Source organism: Eptesicus fuscus, chromosome 7 (assembly GCF_027574615.1).
Source record: "Eptesicus fuscus isolate TK198812 chromosome 7, DD_ASM_mEF_20220401, whole genome shotgun sequence".
NCBI lineage: Eukaryota > Metazoa > Chordata > Mammalia > Chiroptera > Vespertilionidae > Eptesicus > Eptesicus fuscus.
The window spans coordinates 95,489,601-95,516,967 of record NC_072479.1 but is presented as its reverse complement, the minus strand read 5'-3'; the positions used below and the strand labels follow the sequence as shown (position 1 = coordinate 95,516,967).

At 43.9% G+C, this 27,367-nt stretch overlaps 1 protein-coding gene and 1 pseudogene across 2 annotated transcripts in view; one reads left to right on the top strand and one right to left on the bottom strand.

The window, feature by feature from the left end:
* The first annotated feature begins 698 nt into the window (after positions 1-698).
* Positions 699-27,367, top strand: part of SLC41A2 (solute carrier family 41 member 2) — a 75,779-nt gene continuing 49,110 nt past the window's right edge. The window contains exons 1-2 of one of the 2 annotated variants that reach the window (XM_054719430.1): positions 699-829; positions 24,502-25,227. In XM_054719430.1, coding sequence (XP_054575405.1) covers positions 24,673-25,227 — 555 coding nt within the window. In that variant the 5' untranslated portion in view covers positions 699-829; positions 24,502-24,672. Of the gene's footprint in view, positions 830-8,226; positions 8,263-24,501; positions 25,228-27,367 lie in introns of those variants that run through there. The other variant, XM_054719431.1, reaches the window with a different exon arrangement.
* On the bottom strand, positions 8,733-9,158 carry LOC103288939 (40S ribosomal protein S15-like; annotated as a pseudogene).

Sequence of the window (27,367 nt, the reverse complement as noted above, 5' to 3'; positions counted from 1 at the left end):
GGCATCCCAGCCGGCTCCACACGCCTGTGCACTTTGCTTGCACAGCCCTCTCCCGCTGGGAGGGTGCTAGGAGCTGCCCTCAATCTCCTCCTCCTAGTGGTCCATTCCCTTAAGGCATCCAGACTCACGTGTGCCTTGGCTTTTAGCTCAGCCTGCGAGAAAGAAAAAGGAACCCCGCTAACCCTGGGTCTGAGAACCTAGAACAAGAGTCATAGATCCGGGGGCTCGGACCCAGGAGCACTCAGGGATGTGGCTGTGCGTGGGTGGAGGGGGGTGCGGGGGGGATGGAGCGGCTGCCACCAAGAGGCCACAGCCCTGCCCTCCTGGAAAAGTCCCTCTTTCCTTTGGCGACCCGGACCCCCACCGGCGACTTTCGGGGCGCGGCCGAGGGTCCGGGAGGGGGCGGCGGGAGGGGGCGGCGCTTGGGCTCCAGGTCGCCGCCCCCGCGGCCACATCACCAGGCTCGGGCTGGGCTCCCCCCCGCCCCCCCAACCCCGGGCGGAGGTGCGCGTGCGCGTGCGCTGGGCGGCCGCGGCGGCGGCGGGGCGGGGCGGGGCGCGAGCGGCCTCGGGCGCCGGCTCCGGGGCTGTCAGCGCGGGGCCGCGGGTGCGAGGAGGCGCGCGAGCAGGAAGGACCGCGGGCCGGGGCAGCTGCCGCCGTCGCCGCGGGGGGACTAGGTGAATGCCCCTCCATCCCCCGCCCCCGGTGCCTCCCGCGGGTCTGAGAGGCGGGGTCCCCTCCGCTCCGGCCGGCGCCGCGCGCCGTGGCAGGTGGTAATGGACGGGAAGTCTCGGCTTTGGCCGCGGCGCCGGGTTCGGGCGCATCCCAGGTACCGGAGGGAGGGAGGTGGGGCGGGTCGCGGGCTCGGGACCTGGGGCGGGGGCGCGGGAGGGCCGGGGGCGCGGGGAGCGGCCACGCGGCGGGGCAGTCCGAGCCGCCGTGCCCCCTCCCGGCCCGCGGGCAGCGCCAGCGCCGGAGCCCGGCCCGCTGTGCCAGCCCAACCCCGGGCGGGAGGGCCGGCTGGCAGCGGACCCGGCCGCCGCGGCGGGTCGTCCGGGCCGGGACACCTGGGCGGACCGCGGGCGGTGGCTGAGTGATGGGTCGAAGGTGAGCGCGGATGGAGAGGCTGCGAGGCCGGCGCGGGCACACCCCGCACCCACTGCTCCAGGGCTCGGCTTTGGCTCTGAGTCACCGCGTTCTTTCCTTCTTTTCTTTGTATGTGGGAAGCATATCTCAGTTTAAAAAACACAATACAAACCCCAGAGTTCATTTAGAGAGAGATTACATATCCGTATGTATGAGCTATATCACATTTACATGTATATTACATATAGATGTCATCTCTTTCCGTAATTGAACGGTTTTTTTTTAAATTGAGATATATTTTACATGCTATAAAATCACATCCTTTTTAAAATGTGGATTTTAGTATAGTCACCAAGTTCTGCAGTTATTTCCACTATCCAGAACATGGCCATCGTCCCAAAATGAAACCCCATTTCCAGTTGTAGCCGCTCCTAATTTCCCCGTCACCTCCACTCAGTTACTTTCTGTCTCTGTAGATTTCCCAATTCTAGAAATTTCATAGAAATGGAATCATATGTGTGGCTTTTTGGCAGTGGCTCCTTGGACAAAGCATAATGTTTTCCAGGTTCATCCATGTGGTATCATGTATCAGTACTTTAGTCTTTTTATGGCTGGGTAATATTCCATTGTAATGGGGTACCACAGTATCACAATTTTGCTTATCCATTCACCAGTTGGTGGACATTAAAGACGTTCCCACTTTTTGGCCACTGTGAATAATGCTACTCTGAATGTCTGTGGATGTTTTATTGCAGGTGTAGGCTTTCATTTCTCTTGGGTACGTACACATATGTTTAACTTTTGAGGAACTGCCAACTTTCGCAAAGTAGGGGCCACATTTTACTTTCCCACCAATCAGTGTATGCGGGGTTCCAGTTTCCACACATCCTCACCAACACTTGCTATTGTTTGTTGGCTAATTTTCATTATAGCCATCCTAGGGGGTGTGAAGTGGTATTGATGTGCATTTCCCTGCTGACGAATCATGTTGAGCGTATTTTCCTGTGTTTATTGTCCATTTGTATATCTTCTTTGGAGAAATGGCTATTCATATACAGTATTGGCCCATGTTTTACTTGGGTAATTTGTGTATTGTTGAATTATAATCTTCATTTGTAGAAAACATTTTGGTTAAGGGGCTAGCACTGACTAATAAAGACATCAACCTGAAATTAAGCAAAGTGGAAGATCCTATTTTCCTAAGTTTGTATAGTCTTTATTATAATTACTAGTGGCCTGGTGCACGAAATTCGTGCATGGGGGGAGGAGGGTGCCCCTCAGACCAGCCTGCACCCTCTCCAATCTGGGACATCCCTCTCACAATCCGGGACCACTGGCTCCTAATCGCTCACCTGCCTGCCTGCCTGATCACCCCTAACCACTCTGCCTGCCAGCCTGCTTGCCCCCAACTGCCCCCCACCCCCACTGGCCTTCTCACCCCCAACTGCCCCACCTGCCGGCCTGTTCGCCCCCAACTGGCCCTCCCTGCTGGCCTGCTCACTCCCAACTACCCCCCTTCCCCCGCCGGCCTGATCACCCCCAACTGCCCTCCCCTCCTGGCCTGATCGCCCCTAACTGCCTTTGCCTCAGCCCCACCACCATGGCTTTGTCTGGAAGGACATCCGGAAGGTCTCCCAGTTTGATTAGCATATTACCCTTTTATTAGTATAGATATTTATATGTGGGTGGCAAATACAATTTTGTTTTTTATTTTTAATTCTCATCTGAGGATATTTTTTCCAATGATTTTTAGAGAGAGTGAAAGGGAGTGGGGGGGAGAGAGAGAAACATCAATGTACACATCGACTGGTTGCCTCCTGCTTGTGCCCCCAGGCAGGATGAAACCTGCAACTGAGGTACATGCCCTTGACCAGGAATTGAACCCAAGACCTTCGACCCGCCAACACTCTCTTCACTGAGCGAAACCACCTGGGAGTCTAATATTTTTGATGGTGCTGAAGTTAAGAGCCACTTACAGCTGAATGAATGCTGCTATACTTATTTCGTGGTTAATTTCTGAGTACACACAAATTCAACATTAGCTTCAGGTCTTACATAGCAGAAACCACTGAAAAAGACACAGCACTTGGAATGACCAGGAATTCAAGCCCATTTTTCTATTACTCTAATATCACTGCTCAAAAGTATTACCACCAATTTTCAGAAACATTATAAAAGAAAACAAAAGATTTCCCGGTGGAAATAATGGATACATAACTTATTAAAAGTGTGTGAAGAGCAGTCCAATCCTGTGCTTCAACTACCAAATTGTAAAGCAATGGAAACATTTAATCCATTTATGCTTAATTAATTCTGTTAGTAGAATGAAGCTAGTAATTTCAATATATAACCTGAGCGTGTGTGTTTCTTTTGTTTTAGCTAATGAAATGATTATCAAACATTGAAAATGTAACCTGTCCAACCTGATATTGTTATTGACTTACCCAAGCGATGTATAAATACCCTGTAGCTACAAATCTTTTCTCCAGTCGACCTTCTCTTCCTCTTGGAGAGGGCAGTGGGAACGACTTTTGGGACATGATCCCCGAAAATGCTGGTCTGAGCAGATCTACTTCCTTTATGGGAGACTTCTAGGGACTTCTCATCTTGTCTCTGAAATTACTGTAGTTAGATTTCTATAGCTTTAAAATAAAATTAAAATATCTATGTCGATCGATCTAATTTGGTAGGGTTCGGAGGCTAGGACTGTCAGTCAGATAGTCTATTTAATGTGAATGGATTTAATCAAATTGCTTTCCTCCTATCTGAGGAACTGAGAGTTTTTTTGTGTGTGTGTGTGTTTTTTTTAATGTTTTTTATTGATTTCAGGGATAGGAAGGAAGAGGGAGAGAGAAACATCAAGGATAAGAGAGGATCATTGATTAGCTGCCTCCTGCACACCCCCTCCTGGGGAGTGAGCCCCCAACCTGGGCATGTGCCCTGACTGGGAATTGAACCATGACCTCCTGGTTCATAGGTTAATACTCAACCACTGAGCCACACTGGCTGGGCAGAAATGAGAGTTTTGACTGGAGGGGGGTTAGGAGAGGTGAGTAGTGTGGGATCTTGAAACAGTTTGGAGGTTTGGGCAAAACTTGCTCTATTTCTAAAAGTGTGGGTGTTGAAAATGGAGATCTCTGGACAGCATAAGGAGTCTGGAAGGTGAGAAATGACCAGGAATTCAAGCCCATTTTTCTTTTACTCTAATATGACTGCTCAAAAGTATACTACCAATAGAATGAAACAATTTGGAAGGGACAGTTGTAGGCTGTAAAGACAGATTCAACTTATGCAGACATTTTTGCCCAAGAAAAATTCTAAGTAAGAAAAGTGGAAGAAACCTTCCTGTCCTTCATTCCATTTCTCTTCCCATTTCATTTGCTCCACCTCGCTCCTCCCTGCCTACTCTTCTAGGACCCAGAACCAGACTGGGGTTACTGTTGTTCATGTTGAAGGGGTTCAGTGTGCTATAATTACACCCCTTCTCTCTCTCCAGTTTCTGGTCAAATTGAGATAAAATTCCAAAAGCCAGATGAGGATTAAAGTATTAAAATTTAGTTTCATTTTCAGTTCTGATAAAGCTGGATGGGAGAATTTAGCTTAGACTCATGCTTACACTCTTCCTTCTTAATTTGCCCACCCAGATAAAACTACAGCACGTAAAAAAAACTGCAGGTTTCCTGGGGAGGGAAAGCCCTGTTTCAGCGAGTTTATCTCCTAGGAGTTGGAATAGAAAAGAAAACTTTCTCATCTTGAAGGCACACAAATCTAAGGGCCAGTGAAAGCTCAGGGGTGGGGCTTACCTGGACTATTGACCTTTATCCCTAGTTCAGCCACTATATACATCACTTTCCCGTCGGAGGCACCACTGGTGGAGAGAAAGAAAAGTGTCCCTCAGTCCTGAGTGCTGTGGTAGAGAGGAAGATACGCAGCCATGTCTCATTAGTTGTGTCCTGGATAATGGTGTTTTGTAGGCTAGCTCAATATTTTTTTATTGATTGATTTTTAGAGGGAGAGACAGAGAGTGAGAGGGAGCGGGGAGTGGGGGAAGAGAAATATTGGTTTGGTGTTGCATTTATTTATGCATTCATTGGTTGATTCTTGTATGTGCCCTGACCAAGGGTGTATGGGGACAATGCTCTAACGGAGCTACCTGGCCAGGGCTTTAATCACCATTTATAAAATTGGAACTACGACTATGTTTTCCATGGAAATAACAGTTTTTAAGTGGGTGATCATTTCTTTTTTTTTTTTTAATATATTTTTTATTGATTTTTTACAGAGAGGAAGAGAGAGGGATAGAGAGTTAGAAACATCGATGAGAGAGAGAAACATCAATCAGCTGCCTCTTGCACACCCCCTACTGGGGATCGTGCCTGCAACCAAGGTACATGCCCTTGACTGGAATCGAACCTGGGACCCTTGAGTCCGAAGGCTGATGCTCTATCCACTGAGCCAAACCGGTTTTGGCAGGTGATCATTTCATTGTGTGGTTCAAGATAGATTATTGAAGCCCATTTCCTTGTTTTATTCCTCCAATATATGTTGAGTATCTAATACGTGACAGGCACTAGGCTAGGCCCTTGGAATTCACCTGTGGACCAACTCCTTGCTCTCATGGAGTTACAGCCTGGAAAGACAAGCACAGTTACAATAAAGCATAGTGAATGTGAGAAAGCATGGAGTACTTTGGGATCACGGAGGAGGGGGAACTATATCTAAGAGGGTCAGGGAAGTGATGTGTAAGAACTAAGATCGTAAAGTGGAATACAAAGGAGCCAGGTAAAAGGGAAGAGTGAAGATGTGCCCAAGTATTTCAGGCAAAAGGAACACGTGGAAAAGCAAAGACGTGTAAGAGTGTCGTTTATTAAAGTAGTATTTTTCAAACTAGGCACCTACCAGTAGATTGAAAAATCAATTTAGTGGGTTGTGACCTATATGTTTTGAAAAAGAAATGAAATAGAAAATAAGAGTGTGTCACACACAGATACTATTAGATTGTGGTATGTAGTTAGAAAATCCCTACAGCAGAGGAAACAGAAGTCCAGTGTGACCACAGCTGAAGGTCTTGGGTAGGTGGTGATGATTTTGCAGGATTTAGTTAACCTTATTACAGACTTTGGCTTTATTGTAGAGTGGATGAGAGGGCATTGAAAAGTTTTAATCAGGGCCTGATTAGGTTTATATTTTCTACAGGTGCCATTGAATTGCATCTTTCAAATATAAACTTCAAATTTCTTGGCCCGGTGTTACAGGTATTCCAAAACTGGTTTTAATCTATTTTTCTAAAGAATCATTCCATTATTTTTAGTTCTGGACCCTTCCATTTCATAAAGATTCCTTGTTTGCCTTTCACCTTTCAGCCTTTGCACCAAGATTGAAAGATCTATGAGAGCAGACCTTGCCTTTGTCTTGTCTACTTGAATCTCTGGCATTTAGCCAAGTGCCTGGTACCCAGTAGGGACTACACAAATCTTGGTTGATGGAGGGTAATTATTCTTAATATGAGAACTGTTACATAGTAACAAAAATGACCTTGATGTTGCTTTTGAGAAAAGGAAAAGGTTTTATTAGAAATCTTTTTTGTTTTTAGTTGAAATCATGTGATAGAACCACATTCAGTTATTTAAAAAATAACTTAACAATTTGTGGCCCAGTGCACAAAATTTGTGCACAGGGTGTGTGTGTGGGGGGGATTCCCTCAGCCCAGCTTGCACCCTCTCCAATTGGCCTGATCTTGCCCCCAACTGCTCTCCCCTGCCGGCCTGATCACCCTAACTGCCTCTGCCTGCCTGATCGCCCCTAACTGCCCTCCCCTGCCAGCCTGATCTTGCCCCCAACTGCCCTTCCCTGCTGACCTGATCTCGCCCCCACCTGCCCTCCCCTGCTGGCCTGATCACCCCTAACTGCCTCTGCCTCAGCCTCCACCACCATGGCTTTGTCTGGAAGGAAGTCAGACGTCCTAAAGATGGCCAGTCGACCTGGTCTAATTAGCATATTACCCTTTTATTAGTATAGATAGATTATATAGGATAGGATTGCTTAAATGGGGGGGGGGGAGCACTTTCTTCAGCAGGAGGAGATGCTCTTGACAGACAAAAATACATAATCCCTATATCTGGACTGATAGCCAGCCATATGTACTATACTGCCAAACCAGTCATTAAAAAATTGAACTGCTTTCTTACACCTTACACCAAACAGCTGTTGCCCTTAAAACCCCTCATCAGCCCCCACCTTAGGTTCTGCCTTTGCAGTTTACCCAGATTAGGTTCTGATTGGTTGGTTTCTATGCCAGTCAGCATCAAAAGCTCCGCCTCCTAGGCAGCCATTTGCTCCTCGCAGTTGACCCAGATTTGGTTCTGATTGGTCAGTTTCTATGCCAGTCAGCGTCTCTGGGGCTATCGCCAGGCCTGATCAGAGAGGCGGGGCTGATCAGTAGCCCCCGTGGAGGCCCAGAGAGAAAGAGAGAGGCAAGTGCTGATCAACAGCTGCCATGGAGGCTGTGGATCAGACCCTGCCTCTCTCTCTGGGCCTGATCCGCAGCCCCCTTGGCAGTCAGTGCTGGGTCGCTGCGCCCGCAGTGGCAGCAGTCAGTGCTGCGTCGCCACGATGACCCAGCACTGACTGAAGGACTGACTTCTGGTGTTTGGTTGAGCCTTTGGTCGTTTTGGATGTTACGGACCCTGGGTTTTTATATATTAAGATAGTAGTAGAGATAATAAAAATAATATTAAACCTTTTGATTTTGGTGTTTCTCCTCCCCAGAAATACAAAGCAGTAACAGATTGGTTAAAGGAGAAGGCAATCTAACTGTCATTTATATTTTGTTTGAACAGAAAGGCATTCTCTGAGCACTTACCAAAAAGTAGTTTTATAAAGATGGCTGGGGACAGAGGGAATAAGTTAGATTAAAATGTATCATTCATATGAGAATGGAGAGGCAACAGAAAATAGATTTTGATCTTTAGAAGAAGTAAAAATAGAACATCTGCACACCCCAAAGAACTTACAAATAAGAATTTAATGATGTCAGTTTGTTGCCAGAGAAGGATTGTACTGTCGCAGTACTGTGACTTCACAGAACTCGCTTGTGGAACCCATCTGTGAAGGAAAAACTCTTTCAGGGAATGGTTTTGATAAGTGGCAAGGGAAGCTGCGAAACACTCATGAAAGGTAGAATGATTTCAATTTCTGAATCAAATTTCTTTTTAATGTATTTCTGAGATGTGGAAACTTTGCTAATTAGTTTTGTAAATTAGGTTTTATGTATCGTAAACATGAATGCTAGAATCCAAATTTGCTAATATAGGATGGCTTTTAAAACTCATTACATTTTATATATTAATGTTCCATTGAGTCCTATTTTGAGCTGTGCATCTTAAGAACTTATATTGGAACTAACTTTTATAAATTTACCCTAAGGAAATAATTCTAGATATGGAAAGTATTATGCACAAAGATGTTCATTTTCATTGTGATGTAATTTAGTGAAGAAAATGCCCTGCTATAGGGACATGATTTATTAAAATATAGTAATCCACTTGAAGAAATATAACCATTAAAATGCTTTTTTAGAGTGATGTTTTTTATTTATTACTTTTTTTTTCTTTTTTTTTGACTAGCTAAGTCTGTGCTTTTATTGGCTACTTGAGAGGGATGAAGCGGGAGGAGTGGGTGGCTCTGATGCCTGGCCAGCCAGTGGTGATGGAGAATCACCCAGGTAGTGGCCAATCATCTCAGGCTTGGTTTCCACCTGGTTGAAGGCCTTGCCCTTGTCTAGGCCCACCATGCTGCCCACCATCTCTGGCAGGATGATCATGTCCTGAAGGTGCCTCTTCACCGCCTGGGGCTTCTCCAGGGGCGGTGCCCCCTCCTCGCCTTGTGCAGGCGCGTCAGCAGCCAGTGCTGCTTCCTCCACAGGCCCGGGTTCAGCCGCCGCAGCTCTGGGGCACCGTGCAGGTTAGACAGGCCCACCAGCTGCTCATAAGGCATGTCCAGCAGCTGGTCAGGACCCACGCCCAGTTGGCGAACTTGCAGAAGGTCCACTGCTTCTTCTCCACTTCTGCCATCTTGTCGGTTCTTCAAGAGGCTCTTATTTATTACTTTTTAAATTAAAAAAAATAAAAAGTGCTCAGCATAAACAAAATTTCAAGTAATCCAAAAATATGTGGGATTGAAAAAGTAAAAATGGTATTTCAAGCCCTTCTTTACCCTACCAAGCAAGGCCAGCCGACTCTCCTGAGGTCAGTGCTCTGAGCACCTCGGTATCTGTCCTTCCTGACTTTTCCAACTCAGTGCTCCAAGGAGGGGTTTCAGAGTCTTCTCAAGTTAGGTAAGGTGGGAACTGAGTGGGTGAAAGCCAGGGTGCTTCAACCCTTACTGCTTTTACCCGTTTTATAAATTGGGATTCATATAAGATTGAATTTAAGCAGAGAATTTCTCTGCATTAAAAAAAAAAAAGTGTTGAAGAACAATTGGCCAGTGTGGCCCAGTGGGTTGAGCGTTGTCCTGTGCTCCCAAAGGTCACTAGTTCAATTCCCCATCACGGCACATGCCCAGATTGCGGTTTGGTCCGTGGTCGGTGGGGTGCCTACTGGAGACAACCAATTGTTGTTTCTCTCTCACATCAGTGTTTCTCTCCCTCACCCTCTCTCTCTAAAATCAATCTATAATAATAAAAGTGTAATATGCTAATTAGACCAGACGTCCTTCCAGACTCCTTCCGGACGACCTTCTGGACGCAGGTGGGGCTGTGAGGGAAGCCTGGGTCCCAGGTGCCAGAGGGAAGGTGGTGCTGGCAGCCAAGGGAAGGAAGGTCTACTCTTGCATGAATTTCATGCACCAGGCCTCTAGTAAAAACATATTAAAAAAGAAAATAAAAACAGTAGGTCTAATTTATAAAATGTCCCAAGTCCCCTACTCAGCAATTCCAGATCTTCCCCAGTTTATCATTTTACTGCTTGGTCACAAGCCTTTTGTAAAAATGTGTAATTATAATGATGATAATAATTAGCTAACATTTATTGAAGGCTTGATACACTCTTCTAAGCACTTTATATGTATCAACTCATTTAATCCTCACAATAACTCCATAAAGGAGATATTTTTTTTTTCATGAAGAAACTGAGTTGTAGAGGCGTAGATCCCACAGCTAGTGAAAATCAGAATTTAAGCCAAAACAGTTTGACTATCAGCTATCAGTATCATTAGCGTGTTGACACTTCTTGACATTTCATTTTTTGGAAACAAATAATTTCTCTTAATTGAAGTGTGAAGATTTGATGAATAAGTCACTTAAAATTCCCTCATAAAATCACTCCATGCAAGTGATGTTATTTGTTCATCTAATAGAAGGGTAGCAAATATCCCAGTAAGCTTTGTGCAATTTCAAACATAGCACGGAGCATTTGCCAGTGATTCCACATGAATAATACAACTTTGCATAGGCAGTTAATATTCTCTTTTTCCAAATGTAATTCATTGAAATCTGTATACTCACTCAGGTATGGGATTTTGATGGTGCATAGATTTCATAATCTGAATTTAAAAGATTCAGATTATGAAATCTATGCACAATCCTTAGAACAAGATTCAGATTATGAAATCTATGCACAATCCTCGCACTACTCCTTAGAACAAAAAAGTCCTGTCACAGTCCCCAGGGACATTGCTTAATGGGCAGTAAGCATGTGTTTGAACATTAGTAAAGGAGCACCAAAAGAGAGAAAAACGTAGAAATAATTTAATGTTTTGTAATTTTTGAAGAAACAATGAGGTCATCTTTCTGGAAAAGTCATACCCCCTGTGACCTGCATTTTGTTTGGAGTTATTATCATTTTGAATTGTGAGTGGTGGATTGTAGGGGAGACACACCATCTATGAGATGGTAAACTGGTCCTGCCTTGGAGCTTGGTGGGGCAGAGACAGTTACTGAGTCACAATCATCTAACAAATACATATGCTATAAATGAAATCACGGCTGTGAAAAACGTACAGCAGCATGGTAGTGGTCTGAAAGCATTTGTGATGTGCTAATTGAAGGAAGGCTGTTGCCTTTTATTTATTTACTAGAGGCCTGGTGCACGACATTAGTGAACTGGGGGGCGGGGGTCCCTCAGCCCAGCCTGTGCCCTTTAGCAGTCCGGGAGCCCTCGGGGATTGTCCAACTGACAGCTTATGCTGCAGTAGGACATCCTTAGTGCTGCCGTGGAGGCGGGAGAGGCTCCCGCCACTGCTGCTGGGCCAGCCAGCCTTCAACCTGGCTTGTGGCTGAGCAGCGCTCCCCCTGTGGGAGCGCACTGACCACCAGGGGGCAGCTCCTACATTGAGTGTCTGCCCCCTGGTGGTCAGTGCACATCATAGCAACCAGTCGTTCTGCTGTTCGGTCGATTTGCATATTACCCTTTTATTATATAGGATTTTATCCTCACCTGAGGACATGTTTTTTTTTTTTTATTGATTTGAAAGAGAGAGAAAGAAACATCAGTGTGAGGGAAACATCAATTGGTTGCCTCCTGTACACACCCTGACGGAGGATCAAACCTGTAACCTAGGTATGTGCCCTAACCAGGAACCAAACCTGCACCCTTTTGGTGTATGGGATGACATTCCAACCAACCAAGCCTCTGGCCAGGGCAAGGCTGTTGCCTTTTAGCTGTACAGAGGAACCTTGGTTCTCAAAATTTATTCGGGAAGGCTGTTTGAGAAGCGATGTGTTTGAAAACCGAATCATTTTTTCCCATTAGAAATAATGTAAATTGAATTAATTTGCTCCAGGCTCCCAAATGATTTGGTTTTAACCTTTCTTATATATAGTACGTCTGATCTATAAACAAGTACTTCTTTTCTTAAATGTATCTGACCACTCGCTCTCATCCTTAAATGAATCACTTTCAGCACTTGTTCCAGGGGTATCTTCCCGGAAGTCAGTATGCAGCATCTTTGCTTTTACACATGGTCGCTGCACGCTGTCACGGGCGAACTGCTTTTTGTTTACCCCAATCAACAACAGTTTTTCTACCTTTTCAGTTGCCTGTGATCATTGTTTCTTTCACACCCTTAGCAACATTAGCTCTCCTGATGGCCTCTATATGTCTTAAAAATAGTGCTAAAGCTCCATTTCACCAGCAACGAAAGCAAAAGAAAACAAAACACAGAAATATTCACAGCGCGATTTCCTGAGATGTTAATAACGTGTGGTTTAGTGGTAAACTGACTCACATTCTCTCCTTTGTTTGTGGCCTGAGAGGCACTTTTCGTCATGCTGATGTATCAGCAGGAAAAGGGGTGTCAGGTCACGAACCGAATTGTTCAAGATGGGAGATGGAACCGAGGGTTGACTGTATTTTTCTCACTGAGGAATGTGTGGAGAGGGAAAAGTAGAAGAGAAAGAAAGGAAAAAAAAAAAAGAAGAAGAAGAAGAAATTCTAGGGCTCCTGGGAGTTTTAGAAATAGTAAAATTTTAAGTAGCCATTAAAAATAGCTTTGTAGCCCTGGCCAGTGTTGCTCAGTGGTTAGAGTGTTGGCTGGGTGAACCAAAGGGTCTCGAGTTTGATTCCTGGTCAAGGGCACGTATGTGGGTTGCATGTGTGGGAGGCAACCAGTTGATATGTCTCTCACATCAATGTTTATCTCTTCTTCCCTCCCTTTCACTCTCTCTGAAAAAGCAATGGAAAAAAAAATCCTCTGGTGAGGATTAACAACACACACACACACACACACACACACACACACACACACACAAACAACCCTCACCAAAAAAGTTTGTAGAATAATGTTATGAGGAAACATTTTTGATCCATTTTGAAATGCAAAAAGTAGGATGCAAAATAGTATGTGCAATATGAGCCTATTTTTGTTTTAAACATATCTATAATAATAAAAGCGTAACATGGAAATCGGCCAAACGACCGAACAGCAGAACGACCGTCTGGACGACCTTCTGGATGACCATGCTATGACATGCACTGGCGCCAGGCCAGCCAAGACGGGTTCGATGCAGTTGGTTCAGGGGGGCCCTGCTATTGCCCCATGATCACCCCGCAGAGGGAGGCCCAGGCCACCCTCTATGGGGCAATCAATGTGGGGGGCTCTGCCATCGATCGCCCCAAAGAGGGAAGCCTAGGCCACCGGCCGGCGGGGCAATCGATCAGGAGGCGGGGATGGGGGGTCCACAATCGCCCCAAAAAGGGAGGCCCAGGCTACCTCTGGCGGCGCTGTGGCAGGTGGGCAGGGCCTCCCTCTGCAGGGCGATCAATCTGGGGGCCCCACAATTGATCGCCCCACAGAGGGAGGCCCAGGCCACTGGCCAGTGATGCTGTGGTGGGTGTGTGGGGCTGGCCAGCGACTGCCCCGCAGAGGGAGGCCCAGGCCAACCAAGCGATCACACCCCACACCTGTCGCCTACAGAGGGAGATGGCCAGTGGCGGGGGAGGGGGGGCTGTGCTGCACAGACAGCAAGCAGTGGCAGCGGCGGGGGCAGGGCCAGCTGCCTGTAGCTGGGGGAAGGAAAGCCCTGATAGGACCTGATTGCCAGCCAGGCCTAGGGACCCTACCTGAGGAGTCCCAGATTATGAGAGGGTATAGGCCAGGCCGAGGGACACCCCCCTCCATGCACAAATTTCATGCACCGGGCCTCTACTATATATATATATATATATATATATATCAATATGGTAATGTCATCATATACACCAATATGTGATCAGTGATTATCTTGGATGGTGGGTTTCTAGAATAAACAATTTTTATCATTGGCTTTTTGTTTTTTTTAGTGTTTGCATTGAACACATGTTGCTCCTGTGGAAAAAAAGGAGAAACAATCCTATGTAATAAAAGGCTACTATGCAAATTGACCGAACAGCAGAATGACCGGTCACTATGATGCCCACTGACCACCAGGGGGCAGATGCTCAACGCAGGAGCTGCCCCCTGGTGGTCAGTGCATTCCCACAGGGGGAACACTGCTCAGCTACAAGCTGGGCTCATAACTGGTGAGCACTGTGGTGGCGGGAGCCTCTCTCTCACCTCCATGGAGGCCAGACATCCCCCAAGGGCTCCCAGACTGCAAGAGGGCACAGGCAGGGCTGAGGGGGACCCCTCCCCACAAGTGCACAAATTTCATGCACCCGGGCCTCTAGTAAATGATAAGCTATGCCAGTGGACATTAGAAGCAGAGTTTCAGATGAAGTATGAAAGAAGGCTATAGTCAGGACATTTTTATGAGCAAAGACCATTAGTGGCAACTATGTTGCTTTGGGGTGGCTTTGAGAGTAGTTTTAGCTTGAGCTGCAGGTTGGATTTAGAGCGGTTCAGAAAATGGCTCCTTGTTTTTCCTTTCCTTTCTTTCTTTCTTTTTTTTTTTTTTAAACTGGCATGTGAATAAAAGAAAAGTGTGCAGCCCTGACCAAAGGGTAGAGGAGAGAGTTGATTGCAGGGAGTAAAGGTGGGGAGTAAGGCCACTGTTTCAGTTTGATGCCAAGATAATTGAGTAACATTACACTGTGTGCCCGTAGTTTATCTGATCTGCGTGTAGTCTCTGCTAGTGGGTTTGTGCACTCGAGCCCTCTTTGCAGCCCTGTGGGCCGGGGAACACTCTCGAGGGAAAGCGCAGTCTGGGGAAGGTAGACCTGGCTTCCTTTCCCTGGGAGAAGATGTGCCAGCGAGGGAAGGAGGTGGGCCCGCTCCTGAGGCAGACCTCCGTGCCGGAGCTGTCCTAGTCCTCACCCCATGGAAGGTAATGCCATGGAGTGCGGCCTGCTCCTCCGGGTCGCCTGCTCCAGGAGGGGGGGGGGGCGGGGAGAGGGCCCTGGGAAATTGGAAGTGCTCTGAGTGAATGGTTGACGGGGTAGCTGAAGGTGGTGAGACACGCTTAATCTTAAAATGCAGAAGAGACTTATAACCTGGCAGGTGGCAAATCGGTGTTGTTTTTTTTCCCCCTCTCACTTTTCTTACAAAGAAAGCTTTGTTTTTCTTTTCAACTCTGACACATACACTTCCTTTCTTCCTTTCCCTTTTCTTAAAAAGATTTTAAAACTTTGAGCCCTGGCCAGGGTAGCTCAGTTGGTTAGAGCGCTGTTCTGATTCACATAGTTTGCAGTTTCGATCCCCGGTCAGGGCACATATAAGAATCAACCAGTGAACACATAAGTAAGTGGAACAACACATCGATGTTTCTCTTTTTCTCGCAAATGGAAACTTAAAAAAAAAAACAACAACAAAAACGTTGACACATTGGCATCTTTTCTGCACCTTAAATTTCTGGAGGCTTTTATTTTCAGTTTAATTATACAAAGAGTGAAAGTGCATTTTTAATAGGTCCCAGAAGTGTGTTTGCATTTTTAAAATTGAATTCTTTCTAGGAGTAGAAGAATGTGTTGGGGGTAAAAGTATGAAAATATATTTTTGTATAACTTCTGAGTAACAATTTCTACTCATTTGAAACTCTAGTGTCTAAATTTAGGTATTTCAGATTTTTAAATACCAGAGAAAAAACAGTAGGGAAATGTTTTATTTGTCTTATGTACACTATCTTTTATACAGTGTGTTGAGTCAGTTTATAAAAACAATGCCTAACAAGAAATATTGGTTTCAAAAAAAGAATTACGCAACCAGTACCAAAGAAAATAAGAGTAGTATAATGTTCAGATTAATAAATTGATTAGTAAATTTCCTTGCTGCTAAAGTTAAAAAAAAAGTGGGGGGGGGGGATCGCTCAATCTTTATTACAGAAAAATAAAAATACCAGTTTTTAGTAGCATGGCTTTCTGTAGCTATAATTTCTAAGTAAGGATTCAAGAGGAGGTGTTGTGTTCTTCTTAGTGGTTGTTTGCGGGAAATGAATGTCAATTACATGTCAATTGTAGGAGCAAGTTATTCAATGTTGGGTAGTTTTTTTAAAATAAGATACAGGTAAGCAATGTTTAAGATAGAGTAAGGGAAATCTACTTTTTTGTTGTTTAAAAGCAGTTTCTCAACTTCAAAACAGAGTTCTCTGATGGGACAACTCCTTTGATATCCAGCCATTCATTGAGTCGTTTCAAACAAACTGATCTTTCCGGCAAGTGTTTGCTTCCTGTATTCTTTTTAAAAAATCTATTTTTGTACTGCTATCAATTTAATCAGAATACCCTAGTTAAATGAACATTTTTTTCACATGTTACAGTTGATTGGTTTGATAGGGGCTAGATATAAATCTAACAGATGGCACTTGGCAGGATAAACTGTACTTTGTTTATAGAATACTCTTAGTTCTAGGACACACACCGTATGTACTCTGTCAACATCTTCTCAATAAGTAGAAATGGCTTCACTGTAGGTTGTAGTTTAGTTGATTCATTGTCTTGTTTTTTTTCCTGTATCTATCTTCCAAATAAAGCATTCTTTTAAAAATTATTATTATTTTAAAGTGGAGTTGAGCATTGTGATTCTGAAAACAAAATCATTTGTTCTGGGTCTGGCTTCTTTTGAAAAATTATTTGTGCTAATTGAGGATTTATTATACAGAAGGCTTATTAAACCCACAGATGATTTCTCTGGTCTTAAATGAATTCTTTACAAATATTTGGCTGTCTTTTAGGTATATAGAAACTTCAGGATTGCTAAATTTCATGGCATTAGCCTTTTGTGTCAGTGGGCAGTCTTAGAAATGAGTGATTGATTTATGGAATCAGCTAGCTTTTGTATATCAGTAGCCGAATCATGTCCATAACTTTTCAAGCTTTTGTGTTTGTTAGGAAACATTAAGACCACCAATTTTACAGCAATCCAGAGTGACTGAAATGGCAGTTAATTGCTTTTTCACTTTTCTCCCATTTTAACTTGTTAAGAAAGTTTTACATCAATAGTAATAGTTTTACATCAATAGTAATAGTTTTACTATTAGCGAAATGAGACCTATGTGAGTGCTTGAATTCAGTGTAAGTAGACAGCTTCCAGTTTAAGCCAAAGAAGTCAAGGTTGCCCTAACTGGTTTGGCTCAGTGGATAGAGCGTCGGCCTGCGGACTGAAAGGTCCCAGGTTTGATTACGGTCAAGGGCATGTACCTTGGTTGCAGGCACATCCCCAGTGGGGGGTGTGCAGGAGGCAGCTGATCGATGTTTCTCTCTCATTGATATTTCTAACTCTCTCTCCCTCTCCCTTACTCTCCGTAAAAAAATCAATTAAAAATATTTTAAAAAAAAAGAAGTCAAGGTTTTTTAAATAAGCTAACTCTGTCCTGGCTGGGTTGCTCAGTTTAGAGCATTATGCCAATATCGCCAAGATTTCAGGTTTGGTATCTGGTCAGCGCACATAGAAAAATCAGCCATTGAATTCATGGATAAGTAGAACAACAAATCGATGTCTCCCCCCTCCCCCCACCCTTACTCTCTCTCTCTAAAATTAATAATAATAATAAAAAGTAAACTCTGTATTTCAGCCAAAAAAAAAAAAGGAATGGAGATACTTCCATTCCACTCTAGAAGTGAGCCTTTTAATTAGGGAGGACAGTATTTGTGAGGTAGTATTTCTTATATTTCAGTTTCCAAGCACTTTTACATGGCTGAACAATGATAAAAATTATAGGATAAGGTATATAAATGACTCTAACTCAGCTGTGCTTGGAGCCATTTGAGACTTAGACCTTACAAGGTTTGTGGGCCAGTCATTGACGGGGCCTACCTTCATTCTTTAGAATTGCTACCGTGGAATAGATAGTTCCATTTTCTTGGGTAGCTAGAGGAAATGGGCAGAAGACATCCACACCCTTTTTTTTCTTTTTTCTGGTCACACATTCTCATGAATTATATCTCTGCCCAGCAGCAACAGTGTAGTTAGAGTTCAGGAGATTTCTTTTACTTCACCATATTGATTTTTAGCTTTTGAGGGTCAAGTGATATATTAAATATCACAGGAAAAAATATCTTACCTGTGCTATGTGGGAATTGGCAGTGGGAGACCAAATGGACACCTTTCTTTTTATTTTTTAATCCTCACCTGAAGATATGTTTTATTGATTTTAGAGAGAGGAAGAGGGAGAGAGAGAGAGAAACACTGATATGAGAGAGAAACATCGATCTGTTGCCTCCTGTTTGTGGCCAGACCAGGATTGAACCGTCAACCTAGGTATGTCCCCTGACCGGAAATTGAACCCACAACCTTTTTGGTGTATGGGACAACGCTCCAATGAGCCACTCAGCCAAGGCTAGATGCCTTTCTTTAAAAACAAAACAAGACAAAAATCCCTCTTTTTAAAAACTGTGATAGGAAAATTGCTAGCTGTATTTTGAGCATTTAATTTTGACTGTTCTTTCCTCTCTGTACCCTTAATCCTACATTATTTTTTTTCATTTTAATCCTACATTAATTTGATAGATTTCTTTGAGGTAGTAACTTTTGTGACCTTTTGAACAGGTCAAAGTTCTTGGGTGTTGGGAACCATTTGGTACAAGGTGTGGAAGTAGGAAAGCTGAATAAAGCAAATTTGAAGCTTGGGAAGAGTAAGAGAATAATTTAGCTGGTTTAGGTAATCTAGTAGAAGGCATTGAGTCAGTATGAAATAACTGGTAACCAGAAATAAGCAATGCAGCGGCTCAGTGGATGAGAATGATGAAATCAAAGGGCTAACAATGAGAAATGATTTTAATAATAGCTGTAGGGCTAGCTCAAATGGAGAAAGAGAGTTCTTTAATATGATTCGATAGTCAAGGGCCGTGACCTCCAGAAATGGAACTAGGCTGTCCTCCTGGGTTCTGATGACTTCTCAAGGGAGAAGGGTGTGACAATGAGGTCATGGCAGGACAGCAGAAAGCGCTGTCAGAGTGAACACGAGAAAACCAAAGGGATGATTACGTAAGAGCTGTTTGGCTTATGTGCAGAGTGTTGATCTGATGGTCAATTCTTCAGGAAAAGGGATAAGAAATGGAAAAGCTGAGGAGTTCAGATGATGAAACTGACATCTAAAAAGCTTTTAAAATTAGCTTTTGCTTGAATGGAAGGAGTTAATCATTGAGAGAAATTGGTGAGGATTTGCACAGGTTGGGATCTTTAAAATGAAAATAGTTGAAGAAAACTGAGCAGCCATAAAGTCAACCTGCTATTTGAGTACTGCAAAAAGCAAGTTAAACAGACATGATCCTTCTTAATGAACCTGTTATACAATTACACAGTTAAGTATTTACTGGCTAGTATTCAAAAGAATGTACCAATGTTCTTTTTTTTTTTTTATAAAACAAGGAAATAATTTGCATAATGTAAGTTAAGGTCTAGTTTTGTTTGGCATGGTCTCCCTGAAAGCTATTTTAACTGAGCACATATTACAACCCGTTTGGGAACTAGCTACATTTCAGTAATAAACAGAAACATAGAAGATGTGTTCAAAAAGAAAACGAAAGGAACAGAATGCCCACTTGCAGAGGGGGAAAGGTAAGAATACGTAATAATCATAGCTAGACTTCTAGGTTATTTTGTGTGGGTACACATGTATGTGACAGTACTGTGGTTTTATGTTTATTTATTTAAATATGAACTATCCACCTGATCAACAACTTTTGTGATTTTTTTTTCTAAGTGTGATAATTACTAGTAATACGTTACATAAAAACCTTTTTATTGTTGTGGGAAGATAGCAAGTATTAAACTCCCATATGCTGCCTTTAGTAATCCGGCGTGATTTAGGCCTGCTAACTCACAGCTCTGCTGGGTTTTTCAGGTCATTTAACCTTTGCAGTGGAACAGAATGCCCACTCCAGCACAATGGGCAGTTTCCTCCGAGATACCACTTTAGTAAATCAATACACATACCGTATATATACGTCCTTTTCTTTTCCTTTAAAAATAAGGAATTTTAGTAGTAATGTTTTTTTGTTGTTTTTGTAACCAAATTGAATCCATAAGAAGTGAAGTATTAGTATTTTCCTTTAAGTCAGTGGTTCCCTGACACATCTCTGTAGCCCAGTGCCGGCCCATGACAAAACTTACATAGGGAATATGGAGGTTTTTTTTTTTTTATATAAGTTTAAATGTATTCAATGGAAAGGCTATCTTTTTGTCTGAGATTTTTGTCCTATCTACGTTTTTCGTGTTAAAATGTAAACTTAATTTTTAAAGAAAGGTTTTAAAAAGTATTTTTTTGATTATGTGTATACATTTAATTTTTTCTAGTGTATCGACACATAATTGACATATATCACTGTATGAGTTTCAAGTGGTCCATGGTGTGCACCTGTAGGAAGGTAACTTCTACTACCAAAGTGCGTTGTTAAAAAAAAATTAGCTATTTTTATAGAAACACCACTCAGGCTAGCTTAATCAATGAAGGGGTGTTATTGGCTCGTGTAATTGGGAAGATCAGGGGTAGGATGGGCTTCAAATAATGAAATAGAGGTTCTAATTACATTGTCAGGACCCTGTCATCCTGGCCTCGCTCTGGTTCTGTGGGTCTTCTCAGGTCGATGGCTTTCCTGCAAGTGGCAGTGGCGGTGGTGGTGGTAGAGGGAACCTTTGGGGAGGAAGACTTAGTGACTGCTTCGGAATTATGTTATTCCAAAGCGAAGTGAGAAAACTCCCAGAGGCCTTCCCCTCTCAGCCCTGTAAGTCATTCATTCTTCCTTAAATGAACTCTTTCCTTCCTAGCGGTTATCACCAAGTGTCTCATTTACCTGCTCACCTGATTGTTTTTCCTCAGGAGCAGGAATGGTGCCTGTGTTGTTAATCATGTGATCTAGCAGGCACTCAGCAGAGAGTAATGCAACAAATAGTATGTGAAATTCCAGGGAAGGACTCAGATCCTGCTCAAGCCACCTGTCAGCACGTGGTCTAGCGGGTAGGGAACTGTGAGTGATAGACCTACCAGGACCTCATGGAATAGGGGAGGGATGGTTTCACACAGGAAATGGAGATACCACTAGCCAAAAAACTGGGGAAAAACGCTGAGCAAACAACAACAAAAATACATGTCCCTCATTTGTGCTTTATGTTCTTTAAACATGGTTTAGTCTTTTACCCGACTGCCCAGTCTGCTGGGTAAGATTATGCCTGCTGTGCAGTACGTGAGGGTGCTTGGCTGAGGGGACGGAGTGGGCTGAAATGCAGCCCAGGGCTCCACTTACAAGCTTCCTTTTTCTGGGAGGCACTCTGGTTTTGACTTTACAAAAAGGCTCTGTATGGTCTCTGCACAGTGGCCCTGGTAGATATTTATCTCTCCATCTGACCACAATAGCTTATGCTGAAGTGAGAATAATAGGAGCAAAAGTATGAACTGGATGTGTCTCTGCATCTGGATCCCACTGGCCACCTCAGTGTAGACTCTGCGCTTAGCCGTGTCCTGCACGTATTCTCAGAGAGATGACTTGTCTTGGGAAATTCCTCATTTCCTTTTCTTCCCTCCCCTCCATTTTTCTGTGGATCAAGTTTCCCAAGAACGCATTTTGAGCTTTCTGAATTTTAGGGTGACTGAATGGTGATACAGGGACTGTCATCCTTCTTTCTGGCGTATCTACATTTCTCTGCATTTCCATGTTGATCAACCTGATAATTCTGCCTCCAGAAGAAGAAGGAAGTGCCTATATCCATCACTTGCCCTTCAGTGAAAACGATTTGTCTGAAAGCTCAATCTCTTTGAGGTTTGTTTTGTGTTTTGTCTGATTAAATGTATCTTGGAGGCAGTGAAATGCTCATTTTTAAAAAGGAGGTGAGTGGGCTGAAGGAAAAGAAACTCAATCTGACTCATTTCAGGCTGCCGGGAATCTCCTACGTTCCAGACATACAGCCTAGCCGCTCATTACGGAAGGCTCTCCGGCAGCAGGCCAGCCTTATTTATCTCGCTTTCTGGGACTGCTTGGCTTCTTCTCTGCTTCCCCCGGACATTGTCTCCATTCATCTGATTTTCTCTGAACACTGACGTACTGTGTGTACCCGTCAATCTGCAGGTGGCCCAAACTGGCAACTGGTACTTAATCCACTCATGGGATTCTCAGTGCAAGATCACAGGAAGTTTGCACCAACATCTCGTGGGGAACTTAAAAGATTTATAGGGCTCAGACATAGAATTCTCAGTCAGTAGGTATGGGGTCCTAGAATCTGTATTTTAAGAATGTTTCCCAGTAGGACTATCCAGACCCCTCCAAAATCACAAGAGGGAAAGAAGGAAAAGGAGGGGATGATGACATAGATGAGTACACCTCAGCATCCACTTGTCTCCTATCCAAGGAGAAGAGATGGATATTCTAAGGCAGTGGTCGGCAAACTCATTAGTCCACAGAGCCAAATATCAACAGTACAACGATTGAAATTTCTTTTGAGAGCCAAGTTTTTTAAACTTAAACTTCTTCTAACGCCACTTCTTCAAAATAGACTCGCCCAGGCCGTGGTATTTTGTGGAAGAGCCATACTCAAGGGGCCAAAGAGCCGCATGTGGCTCGCGAGCCGCAGTTTGCTGACCACGGTTCTGAGGAATTGCAAACAAATATTGACGAATACAATAATTTTCCTTAAAAGCAGCAGTACTGACAACAACAATTCTTAGTCTGAATTGGTGGGTGGGCAGTCCATTCAGGCAGTGGGGCCATCTGTCCCTCACCAAGTCAGTGCCACTTTCCCGAGAAACACCTGAGGCCTTTAGGTCCATTGTGATAGATAGCTGTGAAAGCATTTGCAGCTGTTCAAACAGGCTCTCTACCCGGGCAAGTGGGCATGATCTTGCAGCTTCAGTGCCCACAGTCTCGAACTAGCAATTAGTAAGTATGTGTTTGTGCCTCTTAGTTCAAAGTCTGTGAGAGAATCTGGTCACTGGCCTGCCAATCAGGGGCCCACTCTGGAATTGTGCGTCAGGGCAGACTTTGAGAAGGATATGAAGTGGTAAGTGTACTACGAGCTTTCTTTTGGTTGGCTTGCAAAGTAGAGGGTTAAGTGAATATTTGTGACCCCTTTCATTTTGGTTATTCCCTAGATAACAGAGGGATTATATTTATACTAGAGGCCCGGTGCACGAAATTTGTGCACTTGGTGGGGGAGGGGGGGGGGTCCCCTCAGCTCAGCCTGCGCCCTCTCACAGTCTGGGAGCCCTCGGGGGATGTCTGACTGACAGCTTAGGGGAGCGGGCCTAAGTCGTCAGTAGGACATCCTTAGCGCTCAGTAGGACATCCTTAGCACTCAGTAGGACATCCTTAGCGCTGCTGCGGAGGCGGGAGAGGCTGCTGTCCGCTGCACTTGCCAGCTGTGAGCCCGACTTCTAGCTGAGCAGCGCTCCCCCTATGGGAGCCCACTGACCACCAGGGGGCAGCTCCTGCATTGAGCGTCTGCCCCCTGGTGGTCAGTGCGTGTCATAGCGACCCGTAGTTCTGCCATTCAGTCAATTTGCATATTAGCCTTTTATTATATAGGATAATTAATTTTTTGTATGTCAGAACTACAAATATGACTCCAATCTAATTTTATATGTGAAATTAATGCCCTGTATAGTATGCAGCACATATAACAAGTATTTTTATGGCAGACATTATCATGGTTTCTGCATAATTTAATAAACAAAATATATATTAAGATATAAAGTGCCCAGCTGGCATGGCTCAGTGGTTTAGTGTCAACCTATGAACCAGGAGGTCATGGTTTGATTCCCAGTCAGGGCACATGCCCCTTGTGGGTTGTCATGCAGGAGGCAGCCGATCAATGATTCTCTGGCATCATTGATGTTTCTATCTCTCTCTCCCTCTCCTTTCCTCTCTGAAATCACTAAAAACATATTTTAAAAAATATATAAATAAAGTAACATGATTTATTACTTAATGTGCTTAAAATACATTATCATATGCCTTACCTTTTACTGTGTATTGACATATGTAAAGGGTTGTAGCAGTTTGATTCTGAGATCACTCTATAGTAATGGAAGCTATCACTTTATTTAATACATTTGTCCACCGTAGAACTTCAGGGACAGTTGAAGACATTACATAGGTATTAGTTACATAGAATATGCAAAGATAAGAAAAACTTATAATCAAGATTGAGCACAGAAAATAGCTCTGTAGTATATTTCTGCATACAAAGCAGTTATATGACAAAAAGCAGTTATGCGTTAAGCCCAAGAAGTATAATGTATCTTAGGGTTAGTTTAAGAACATATGTGTTTTATTTTTTTTAAGGCAAAAGGATTTATTGTGAGGGTTTTAAAGCAAACTCAGCACACAAAGTGGTGAGAAACACAGTGTGGTGGTTAAAATGAAACCTTTAACATCAGCACTCGGTTTAAGACTAAAGCTCTGTGCTTGACAGTTTCATGAGCCAGGGATGAAAGATTAAAACTGATTTATAAAATGGAGCTAATCACACCTATCCGATGGCAGTGTTGTGAGGATAGTGTTTTATATCTTTAATTATGAAAACCTTCAGTATCCACATAGTTCATCTGATTTTTAAAAATTACCCTTTCTTTTCCAGATCCCATCCCCGTGTGGAACGTCTAAACATCTTTTATTAGTGGAAACATTATTTTGCTACAAAATGCATTCAGCATCTTAATTGAAACCAGCATCTGTGTGGTTCTGATTCATCTGCTGTGGCTTATGGAGCTTCAGATCTAAGGAGTGCAGGGTCTTCTGCGATGACAATATGACTAATAGTAAAGGAAGATCTGTTACTAATAAAACAAGTGGTGGTCCAAGCCGTGGAGGCGGTTTTGTAGACTGGACTTCAAGCTTGCATACAGTTCAGTCTGACAAGTTTTTAAACTTACTGTTGAGTATGGTTCCAGTCATTTACCAGAAAAACCCGGAAGACAGGCACAAAAAGGCGAACGGCGTTTGGCCAGATGGATTGTCGGCTGCGGGACAGACGTTTGGTACCAGGTCTGAGCCACACGTGGAGTATCACCGAGTCTCGGAGCCGCCTTTCCATGGCAATAATGGGCACCCGCCACCAAGCTACAGCCAGAAGTACGACGACTACGCCAACTACAACTACTGTGACGGCGGGGAGCCTTCCGAAACCACTGCCATGCTGCAAGCTGAAGAGCGGCCCAGCGACGGCGAGGAAGATGTCATCGTGGAAGCGAACCAGAAGCTCCCGAAGGAATCCAGCGGCATCATGGCCCTGCAGATCCTGGTGCCGTTTTTGCTGGCTGGCTTCGGAACCGTGTCTGCCGGCATGGTTCTGGATATAGTCCAGGTGGGTTTTCATCTTTAACCTAACTGTCTTTGTTGTTCCAAGTGCTTTATGTGGGCTGCTCAGCTCGGACACTTACTTTAGATTTCAGCTGTCCCCTAGTAGAATGAACTGACGCGGACTCTGGTAGAGAATTTGCTCTTTGCAGGTGTTTTATTTTATTTTATTTTTTAAAAATATATTTTATTGATTTTTTTTACAGAGAGGAAGGGAGAGGGAGAGAGAGTTAGAAACATCGATGAGAGAGAAACATCCATCAGCTGCCTCCTGCACACCCCCCACTGAGGATGTGCCAGCAACCAAGGTACATGCCCCTGACACCCCCCACTGGGGATGTGCCAGCAACCAAGGTACATGCCCCTGACTGGAATCGAACCTGGGACCCTTCAGTCTGCAGGCCGACGCTCTATCCACTGAGCCAAGCTGGTTAGGGCTTGTTTTCCTTTAGAAGTTTTAAGATAATAGTCTCATTCTGACCAGAACGTAACTCTTCAATAAAGTTTTACAATAATAAAGTTGGCTGTAAACAATATAGAGTGTTAAACAAAAGATAAAAAGTCTTCCCTGTTCCTCATCTCCAGCCCCAGCTCTCTTCACCTCCAGGGGTGACCTCGTTCTGAGTTTGTTGTATATGCTTGCAGACTTGCTTCTGTGCATACGTATATACATTTGTGCAGAGGTGGTGGTGTTTTTTTTCCAGACATAAAAATGAAATGTTGTGTATATTTTTCTGGAACTTATTGTCATTGCTTAATATTACATCGTGAACATCTTTCCAAATTAGTAACAAAGATATTCTGCATTTTCAAGTGAGTGCTTGATGTTCCATTGTATGTATACACCAGACTTTACTTATTCATTCCCCCACGCTGGTGCTATCATAAATATCCTTACAAATATATCTTTAGGCTCTTTATAATAACATTTTCGTCAGATAGCTCTTTGTGTTACGTTTAGTAAGTTTTTGTTTTATTTTAACCATTATATCCCTAGCAGTGTAGTTATTACTATCTGTTGTTATTGATCATCATCATCATCATCATCATTACCACCTCTGCCACACCATCATCTTTGAAGGATGCATCTCCCCACTAGCACAGCAGAATCCTTAACCCATCATGAAACATGGACAAGAACCTGTTTGTTACCATTTGACAGGGTAAGGAATCCAGGATGCGACTGGAGTCCCAGCGCTGCTTTAGGCCCATCTTTAGCTGCAAGGGAGGGCTTTCCTTGAAAAGCCTTTGAACCAGGGTTTTACCAGAGACTGATCTCCTAAACATTTCCTAAACTCTCTTTCGGCCCTAGTTCTACACCCGTTTAGAACAACCTCTAGGGAAACTTTGGGGACAAAGTGAATTTTCCTTTAATTTAGCTGACGGATTTAAATTTTTTCTCATCTGTCTTGGTATTAATGATGGCTGTGTTCTTGATTATTTTTTGGCATAAATTAATATGCTTAGTTTATAAAGTCTCTTACTGGGACAGTCACCTCTTAATAGCATTTGTAAAATAGCACATTGTGTTAAGTCATCTGTATAGTCTTTTCAGTTCATAAAGTACCTTAATGTGTGTTACTTTCATTATCATGGTATTTCCCAAAGGTCTAGACAGAGCAGATAGTATCTGCATTTCATGGATGAAGAAATTGAGATCCGAAAGATACATGCCTCACCCAGGATCACAGTCAGGTCATGTAAGATCCAGGCCTAGTCTCACAAATCTAATTTCCAATTTAGTGCCCTTTTATGATCCTAATAGAGGCCCGAAATTCGTGCAAGGGGCTCGGCCTCTGCCGCTACAGCAGCTGTGGGACTCTGCCTCAGCCCCCTCCTGCTGCGGTAGCTGTGGGACTCTGCCTTGGCCCCCGCTGCCGTGGGGGCTGCCTCCTCTGCCTTGGCACCCCCTCCCTGCTTCAGCGGCCACCTCCTCTGCCTCGGGCCCTGCCTGCTACGGCGCCGCCTCGGCCCTCACAGCCCCGGCTTCCTCCGGAAGGATATCCGGTCTAATTAGCATATTATGTTTTTATTATTATAGATGCTCTGCAACCTTTTGTTTCAAAACCTCAAATTGGGACAGAACATGGATGACTCAGAACTCCTGAGGTCAATTCTGAGTCTCATTTTTTGACCTTGGGAAAATC